Source organism: Cololabis saira, chromosome 8 (genome assembly GCF_033807715.1).
Source record: "Cololabis saira isolate AMF1-May2022 chromosome 8, fColSai1.1, whole genome shotgun sequence".
NCBI lineage: Eukaryota > Metazoa > Chordata > Actinopteri > Beloniformes > Belonidae > Cololabis > Cololabis saira.
In genome coordinates, this window is record NC_084594.1 from 28,509,814 (window position 1) to 28,519,518 (window position 9,705).

Sequence of the window (9,705 nt, forward strand, 5' to 3'; positions counted from 1 at the left end):
CTTCCGCCATTTTTTTGTAGCGGTGTATCGCGTCATTCAGGCAGCCAATCAGCACAGTGCCTCATTATCATAGCCTCCCCGCCCACTCAGAATCCCACATAGGTCTGGGAGCCAGTGGGAGGGGTCTGGGGAATGTGGGCGGGGCCTAATGGCACTGGGCGGGGCCGGGGCCAGTGGGCGGGGTCTAAGAGCCAGTGGGAGGGGCCTACGGGCAGTGGGCGGGGCCTGTGAACCAGCAGCAGGCCTCGCCACAGCAGCCAGCAGACACGCCGGCGGCAGCGGTCCGAGAGGAGCTGAGTTCGGGAGGACGTGACTGTGACTGACGGGGCCGGGCCGACTGAAGAGCGACTGAAACTTCACTGCCAACATGTCCGACGACGAGCAGGAGCAGACCATAGCCGAGGACCTGGTGGTCACCAAATACAAGATGGGTGGGGACATCGCCAACCGTAAGTTGAATGAACCGAGCACGTATGTGTGAGCTGATCGTAGTCCCCTCCTCGGCCTTGGTGCTGCCCCAGTCACCACCAACCACCATGTGGTTTACGGTCCCGGCTAGCCTGGTAACAGCTAACCTGCAGCTCCCGCGGTTTTATCCTCCATGGTTTTATCCTCCATGGTTTTATCCACTAACTCCTGCAGCACGGCGGGGTTTTATGGGAAGAGTTTCCTCAGCCGGCGTGGGCAGCTAACCGGCTAGCTCAGCCTCACGGCTGCTTATCAGCCTGTTTACCAGACAACGAGCCCAGAGATAAGCAGCACGTCTGTGAGGCCAGCGCAACACTATAGCGTGAATTATGGTCCTGCGTTACACCGACGCAGAGCCTACGCCGTAGGGTCTGCGTCGGTGTAACGCAGGACCATAAATCAGCCTTAATAGTTTCGTCTTAACTTGCACGTTTGTTTTTGTTTTTGGTTGTTTTATATTCATTCATTGTAGATACTTCTTTGCAAATATGAATATAAACCCTGCATGTCCATAATAGTGGACTTTTTTTTTCTTCATTAAATGATTAGTGAATGGGGGTAGGATTAAATAAGTTTACACTTCTTCCTACTCCTTTTTTGCACATGTATATTAAGATATCAAGTTTTAAAGGATGAAATTCTTTGTCTTGTTGTTTTGTTTTTTTAAACTTCTCTTGAAGTGCTGTTTTTTTTACATGTACAAAAAAAAATGTCCTTGTAGTTTTGTCGCCTAGTTTTAAAATTATTCAATTTGTCTCAAATAAATCAAAAAGTGTAAATACTAAGTCACACACACAACACACGAAGAATGACTTAATTGTTTGCAATTGGGACTGGGAGAAAAGAATCTCACACGTCATTTCGTAAAAAAAATTAAATGGGGAAACATTTTATGTATCAAGATTTAGCTTTTTCAAAACATATATTTACATGCATTTTGTTTTCAATTTCCATTTTAAGTGTAATTGAACTGAAAATACTTCCTACTCCTTTTTTGCACATCTATATTAAGATATCAAGTTTTAAAGGATGAAATTCTTTGTCTTGTTGTTTTGTTTTTCTTAAACTTCTCTTGAAGTGCTGTTTTTTTACATGTACAAAAATAAAAAAATGTCCTTGTAGTTTTGTCGCCTAGTTTTAAAATAGAAAAATGATTCAGTTTGTCTCAAATAAATTAAAAAGTGTAAGTACTAAGTCACACACAACACACAAAGAATTACTTAATTGTTTGTAATTGGGACTGGGAGAAACGAATCTCACACATGTCATTTCATAAAATAAATAAATGGGGAAACATTTTATGTATCAAGAGAACATATATTTACATGCATTTTGTTTTCAATTTCCACTTTTAAGTGTAATTGAACTGAAAATACTTACAAATAGCCTTTGTGACGGAGCTGTGCCTCTTGGGCCAGGTATAGAGTTACAACAACAACAAGGTTGTGGGTGTTGATATCACAGAAGCCCTCTGTTTCGTCGCACCTTACTGTACACTATCTCAGAACAGTAAATGTGTACAGTCTTTAAAAGAAAAACGTTTGTATCAGTAACTAATAGTGTACTGCTCAGTGTGTACCTACTGATGTGTTACTGTAAAGCAGAGCCTCTGTTTTATGGCCCCTTATCGTGGTAATAAAAAAAGAATGTGCCGGCAACTTGAGTTTCCTCCCGTCCTGTTCATCTCACCCTTTTGTTGATCCTGCGCTGCTTGTGTCATCCCAGAGTCTCTCCGCCTAGTAATTGAAGCAGCAAAACCAGGGGCCTCCGTCCTCAGCCTGTGTGAGAAGGGTGATGTCTATATCATGGCGGAGACTGGAAAGGTCTTCAAGAAGGAGAAGGACATGAAGAAAGGTGAGGCAATTAAGTGTGTCAGTTGTTTTTTGACAGAGTGGAGGTGGATCCTTCAAAAAAAAAGTGTGCAAACTTGGCACACGTTGGTTTATCTTGATTCACAGCAAAGGCTTTTAAAAAATCTTGAACTTGGCAGAAGAATACCAGTGTGCAAATCTAATTTCACCCATCCGTGTGTATTTTTTTTTTTTTTTGCTGAATTTGTGGGTCGTTTCCAAATGAAGACTTGGTGGTTCTCTTCTCCCTCTTCTAGGCATTGCCTTTCCTACCAGCGTCTCAGTCAATAACTGTGTTTGCCACTTCTCTCCCCTGAAGAGTGACCCTGACTACACACTTAAAGATGGGGATCTGGTCAAAATGTAGGCACCATGCTCTGCATTAATGTTACCCTGTCTTTCCTCCATGTGTCTTGAGTCTCCCAGTGTGTTTTCCTCCTCCTTTGTATTGGTTTGGCTTGTGTGTGAGGGCTTTCTCTTCACAGTTGATTGTTTGCTTTATCAGTAAGGCCCCGTCTTCCTGTGTGTTTTTTTCTTTTTCATAATGAATGTTTGTTTTTCCTCGATTATGTTGAATTTCAACCTTAATGTCTGTCTGCTGAATCTCATCTCACACCTCTTGTAGTGCAATGCTGTGCTTTGTCGAGAGATGTCATTTTAGTTGTTGTATTGTCACTAATGTATTTGTTTTCCGACATGTCTTCTGTGTTTACTTTTTTATTCTGTGCGTCTATCTTTTAACTGTGTGTGTACATGTTTAAGGTGATGAAGTTTTACATGTTTAAAAGCAGTTTGTATGTTAGTACACTAACCATCTGGCTGGGCATGTCTGTTCACTTTTTTTTTTTGGTAGACAACGTTCAGTGTCAATGCCTTGAAAAACAATGGGCATTTTCCCATCACTGAGCTATGAGCCAGGTAAAAAGGCTTAAACATGCTGGTTCCTGGTTGCAGTTTTTGCACACATGAAATGTGGACCTAACAATAATATTGAGTTGTGTTGGGAAAGTCAAACCCCCATTTTCAAACAGGTGGGATATCCATAGTATGTGGATCACAAGTGATTGAAAAAAGCTTTTGGGTGAACAGAATCACTAATTTGATAAAGTTTGTTCACTTCACAGTTAAGCTGGGCTCAATTGTGAATGAGGTAGTGAGCAGAGACTGAACAAACATGATTGTTTCTATGCCATCGCTATTCTTTACAACTGAATTTGATGAGTCAGTACCCCTGCGTCCTCTGAGATTATAGCTGTATGACAGAGTTTCAAAGATAAACACACCTTTTACGTTTTTATTTATCCAGGAAAGTCCCATTGAGATACAATATCTCTTCTGCCAGGGAGTTCCCCATTGTTATAACAGACTTTTTCAAACAACACAAAATTAATTGTTTAGGCCTTGCCCATAATGCAACGCAGCTCCATCAGGATCAGTGCTCCATTTACTAAAATGACTGACAGTGAATATGAGTCTCGAGTGATAATCAGTTACTTGAATTGTCAGAATCATGCTCAACAAGTCCAAGAGCAATGCTGAACTATACTTCGGTTAAAATTACAGAGGATCATTCGAAGCAAATGTTTATCTTGTAATATTTTAAAGAACACTTCTAAATGTTAAAGATTCATCATAGTAATGTGGCGTGTATGTGAAAGCGACAGCATTGCTGGATGTTAAGAAACATTAACTCGTGTTTCAGTTGGAGGTGGAGGGCTTGCACAATGTAACAGAGGGAGTAACTAATGAAAACAGGACGAGCAAGAGCCAAAGACAAGCATGACGAGAACCGGCTTTACAGTCTCAAAAAGGATGACAGATGACTCAAAATGCAATTTGAGTTGATCTAAAACAGCTTTTTGTATCCGTGACAAATGTTAAGGTAGTCACACGCAAAGCAAACCTATCAGAGACATGGTTAAGAAGAACTGCCATAAAATCAGAGTGATACTGAAATGTAGGGTCGACTTTTGTTCTCGACGCAGTCTCGGGCCTCATTCAACCCTGCTTGGCCACTCAAAATCCAGGGCTGGGGTGGCCTGGATTGGCTCTAAAATGCATCAGAACTTACAATAGGAAGGCAGCTGGTCTGACTCGGTCCTGAGGTGTTCAGCTTTTGGCTCAGTGGTGGGAAAGCAGCTGTCAAGTCATTTACTGTCTTCCAGCTGCCAAAAAAGAAATTTACTCCTGAGCACACTGTCCGTTTAATGACCGTGGCAGGTTATGTAGTCCGTTTTTGTCCAAGCTTTATTCTTTAACCCTCGGAGGTCTATTCACATCACTATTTTGACAGTTGGTTACCAGTTAATTTTCCAATTAATATGAGATGTATTTGTTTTTACTATGTATAACTTTTTTTCTCCTCTTAGTGATCTTGGTGTTCATGTTGATGGCTTTATTGCAAACGTTGCTCACACCTTTGTCGTTGGAGCCAGTAAGGTGAGGGGCCCAAAAAAAAATCTGGTTTGTGACATATTTGTTAGTACTCTTGTTCAAATTTGAAACAACTTTTGTTTCTGCAGGAAAACCCTGTTACGGGCCGTAAGGCTGACGTCATCAAAGCAGCCCATCTGTGTGCAGAGGCAGCTCTACGCCTTGTAAAACCTGGTAACCAGGTACATTTAATAACATAATCACATGGTTTTGCATGTCAGCAGCAATGATGAACTCTGCACAATGGCTGCGTGAGGTCATGAACACATTTAGAGTGCTTGCAATGTGGTTCTCAACAGCTGTTGCTGTCTGTCTGTCTGTGGGCAGTTAATTTATCTAACCCTCACATCACATAGTCAGCTATGATTTGAATACTAACCCCAAAATTCTTATGTTTGCCCATCATCATGGGGTAACTGTATTTTGCCTGTGAAATGAATGAATGAATGAAAGTCTCTCTCTACAAGAATACTCAAGTGACCGAATCCTGGAACAAGATCGCACAGTCGTTCAAATGTTCACCTATCGAGGGTGAGTGTTTGCCACAAAGTTGTGAAGTTAGAGGATATATTCAAAAGCCAGAAGACTGGTCTCAGTTGATATTTCCTCTGCAACATAATTTAATCTTTCTGGCTTTGTGCTTAAAGGTATGCTGTCTCATCAGTTAAAGCAGCATGTCATAGATGGAGAGAAGACCATCATTCAGAATCCAACAGATCAACAAAGGTGTTTTTTGTTTTCTTTTTCTTCATGTTTTCTTTCCTTTTTAATGCTCAGGAAGAGGTGATGTGAAGATCGTGGGTCCAGTCTTTTTCTCAGTTACAATTATAGAGCTTAAAATCATAAATGTTCTTATTTATAGGTTTCAGTTCATATATCATATATATATATATATATATATATATATAGATAGATAGATAGATAGATAGATAGATATCTCATTTCAGTTCAATTCATATATTATTTCATGTTAATGCCACAAAAGTAGTGTTAAAAATTCTTTGTTGTGGTATTTGTAGAAAATCAGAGTTATGTAGCACTGTTTCTTATACACAATAGTTGGATGAGATGTCTTTTTCTTTCCTTTTATGTTATATATAGTAGATCTAATTAAGGAAACAAGATTAATCCTAAAACACACTCCCGGGACATCCCCTTTTTTGTTTACGGTCTTACTGCAATACAGAAAAGAGCATTATATCATGTCACATGTATCAGATCAAGTATGAGGTGTTCTGCAACATTTTCAAACGCCTTCAACTGCTTGACTTGTTGACCAGAGCTGGAATGTCTGCTAGGAATTACTCTCGTCTAGAATGAAAGAAAGTTGCATCAATGCAAAATTACTTTTTTTTCCCAACAATTTGTTAATTGGAATTCTTTTTTTTTTTTTATCCTCCAGGAAGGACCATGAGAAGGCAGAGTTTGAAGTTCATGAAGTTTATGCTGTTGATGTTTTAATTAGCACCGGAGAAGGGAAGGTTGGTGTCTTTTGTTTGTTTGTTCCACATTTTTCAGTAACCAGTCTTGATATACAAGTATAAAGGACTCTTCCCCTCAGTCTATGATTTACTTTTAGGCCAGAGATTCAGGTCTGAGGACCACGATTTATAAGAGGGACCCGAGTAAACAATATGGCTTGAAGATGAAGACCTCTCGTACGTTCTTCAGTGAGGTTGAACGACGCTTTGATGCCATGCCGTTCACTCTGAGGTTGGAATACAACTCTTCATGTAGAGCAGCAGTTAACCACTGTCCTGGAAATGCATTGATCTAATTGACAGTAATTAACTATAAATAAACTTCGGCTTGTTTCTGTTACTAAAGGCCAATATCAATTTTTCCACAAGGGCTCTTGAAGATGAAGCCAAAGCCCGTCTTGGGGTTGTAGAGTGTGCCAAACATGAATTGCTACAACCGTTCAGTGTGCTACATGAGAAGGAAGGTGAGTGTTGAGCTGTCTGTCAAACATTTTCTCTTATTAGCGTTTCCATTACCCCTAGATGTGGGCACAACCCAAATATCACAAAGAAAAACCTTTAATGGAAACGGATCTGATTCGAAAATATTGCTCCGCTTTCACAAAGTGGCTTTTCAGACGTGACGATAATCTAGTTTATCACAAAAGTATAATGGACATGCTTTTATCGCATTTCTGTCCAGTTTTGCTTTTCTGTTGCAAAAAGGTGTAATGGGAATGCAACTTCTCAGAGTTTTTCTTTCTTTTTTTGCCACCTTCAATACTTTTTTCCTCAGGAGAGTTTGTCGCTCAGTTTAAGTTCACGGTGCTGCTGATGGCCAACGGCCCTCACAGAATCACTAATGGACCTCTTGATCCAGAGTTCTACAAGTCAGAGCATGAAGTTCAGGATGCAGAGCTAAAGGTGAGGGTGCTGAATACATGTTCAAAATTAGTATTTAATGACATAAAATAACTAATTTGATTCATAATGAAACATCTTTTCTCTCCTCTAGACTTTACTACAAAGCTCTGCAAGCCGTAAAACACAGAAGAAGAAGAAAAAGAAGGTAATATTCTACTACAATGATGGAAGCGTTATTTTGGATAATGAGCTTTTCTTTAGATCTTGAATAAAATGAGACAGAGGCTTGATGCTGGCAATTTACTTTCCTGTCTTTCCTGTTAGCATCCAGTTGAATTGGCTGCCTATTTGGTTTCCTATCTCATTTTACTGATTGGTTTCTCCATTTTTACATCTTCAGGCCTCAAAGACAGCAGAAACTGCAACTGCACAACCGACTGAGGAGACACAAGCTGCAGATTAAACACTGCCTTCCCACACGCAAGACCCCAAAGAAAACGAGAAACAAAAACAAAAACTTCCCTGAGCTCTCGGCCCATTATACATGACGGAGCAGATTTGATGGATTAATCTGATGAATTCATAAAAGCATCACTATCGGGTAAAACAGTGGAAATATGTGGAAATCTTACGTAGGTGTTTAACCCTTTACTGCATTGGTGTTAAATATCATTTGGAGTCTTTCTTTCTTGGCCTCATCGAGAAATAAAGAAAACTTTCAATTGATTTTTAAATCCTGGTTACAGAATGGTGACAAATATTTGATCTTTATTTTTAAAAATACAATACTTCCATTTTTTTGTAGCTGATTGTTTTTGTTTAGTCAATTAGCTTTAGTTATCCGACAGTGTGTCTGTTACTTTCATGGCGTCGCATGTTACTACCTGTTTCCTTTTGATCAGCCAAGTCAGTCTCTGTCATTTAAACTTGTTTGAAATATCAGCCTGATATTCTTAAGCACACTTTGTCATCTTGTACTTGTTTGAATTTTGAAAGATGATTATTTTATTCATTCAGCGCATTATTAAACTGAGCTTTTCATTTACAGTGGTTCACATAAGATTTTTCTTACCCGTATGATGCAGTAAAGGGTTAATTTACGTTTTTGTTGCATCCATTAATTGAGGCAACTGTTGAATAATCTGGCTTTTTAAAACTGTCTCTGAATAGAAATGGTTTGCTCAAAATTACATATTGTGACAGTAAGTAGATATGAACATGGTTTTGGCTGGAATGCCAATGATTGATCACTGGATTTAAAAGCAATAACTCAAGACAAGTGAATATTTTTTAAGTATTTAAGCAAGAAAACAATGTTGTCATCAACTTGACTTTAGGGAACAAACTGCTACATTTACTGCCATTCCCCTTGATTTTTTTATGGTAAAGCTGTAAGTATACTGTGTGTTCTAGTTTTAAAAAAAATCTACTTTTCTATCATTGACACCAGTGACTTGCTTTACTACGTCATTAGTCTTGTGAAGCATGGAAACTAAAACTTATTAGGTTTGTGGAAAATGTGCTTTTGGAGAGTCTTCTGACGAGTTGGACCAGTCAATTACATTATCAGTTTAATTTTGAAGTCAGGGATCTTGTTGGGTCGCTTTTGTCTATGAATAAATATGTTGGGAAAACAAACTCCTCTTTAGCTCAACTACAGGAGAATGGAACTTCCCATCTTATGAAATAAAGAAGAAAAAAGTTTTCATACCTTTCTGCTTTTCCATTGTGTTTTTTGTCCAACATTTGACATCTTGTCTAACTTAGTGGTACTCGATTCAATTAAAACATTTTTTATATATATATATATATATATATATATATATATATATTTGTCCCCAGGGGGCAATTCAATGGCACACATTGCAGTAAATGAACTACAGTGCAGTTATACAAAAAATTGAACAAAGGTAAGTGTTAACAGAATAAAGTGTTGAGATGCAAATGTAGACAAGTATAGTGCAGTAAAAACAATATAAATATATATATTATAAACACATACAGAGCTATGTGCAAATATGCAGATACTACATAAAGTGATAGTGGTGTATGGCAACAATAGAAAAAAAGACTAAATATATACTATAGCAGCTATAGTATAGCTACCGGTATATGAAAAAGATGAATAGTGGAAGAATAAAGTGACTGTAGTGCTATGGTGGATAAGATATGAGAACTATTATCAAACAGAATAAAGTGGAGTAGTGTGTAAAGACCAATATAAGTAAAAAATAAACAGCATTAGGGGGTTAAAGTGCAGACATATGGAAAAAACAAAAACAAAAAGGTAGTTAAAGTTCACAGCCTTTGAAAGTCTGAGCATCTGCTGCTCGTAGATGGTAGACAGAGTCCATACAGGAACGCCAATGGTCTTACAGCAAACTGGGACCGCGCTCTGCAGGCGGGTTTTGTTCTGGAGGCTGGTGAAGCGGAACCAGCATGGAACCATGCTCTCGGGGGAGTAGTAGTCGGCTCAAAGCCAACGACCTGTCCTCTTGATCCTGTTCCTACTAACATCCTACAGAGTATTTTATCTACTGTCAAACCTGCAATAACCCACATTATTAAATCCTTTCTTAAATCTTAAGTCTTTCCATCTGCCTTCAAGCAAGCTCGGCCGGGTCACCCCT

At 39.0% G+C, this 9,705-nt stretch overlaps 1 protein-coding gene across 1 annotated transcript; it reads left to right on the forward strand.

Moving 5' to 3' along the window:
* Positions 1 to 221: 221 nt before the first annotated feature.
* On the forward strand, positions 222 to 8,787 carry pa2g4a (proliferation-associated 2G4, a). The gene is made up of 13 exons (XM_061727611.1): positions 222 to 449; positions 2,194 to 2,322; positions 2,576 to 2,681; positions 4,688 to 4,757; positions 4,841 to 4,933; positions 5,219 to 5,282; positions 5,399 to 5,477; positions 6,154 to 6,232; positions 6,331 to 6,464; positions 6,602 to 6,696; positions 7,008 to 7,135; positions 7,227 to 7,280; positions 7,476 to 8,787. The coding sequence occupies exons 1-13, from the start codon at positions 368 to 370 to the stop codon at positions 7,536 to 7,538; spliced, it is 1,176 nt and encodes a 391-aa protein (XP_061583595.1). The 5' UTR covers positions 222 to 367; the 3' UTR covers positions 7,539 to 8,787.
* Positions 8,788 to 9,705: the final 918 nt, after the last annotated feature.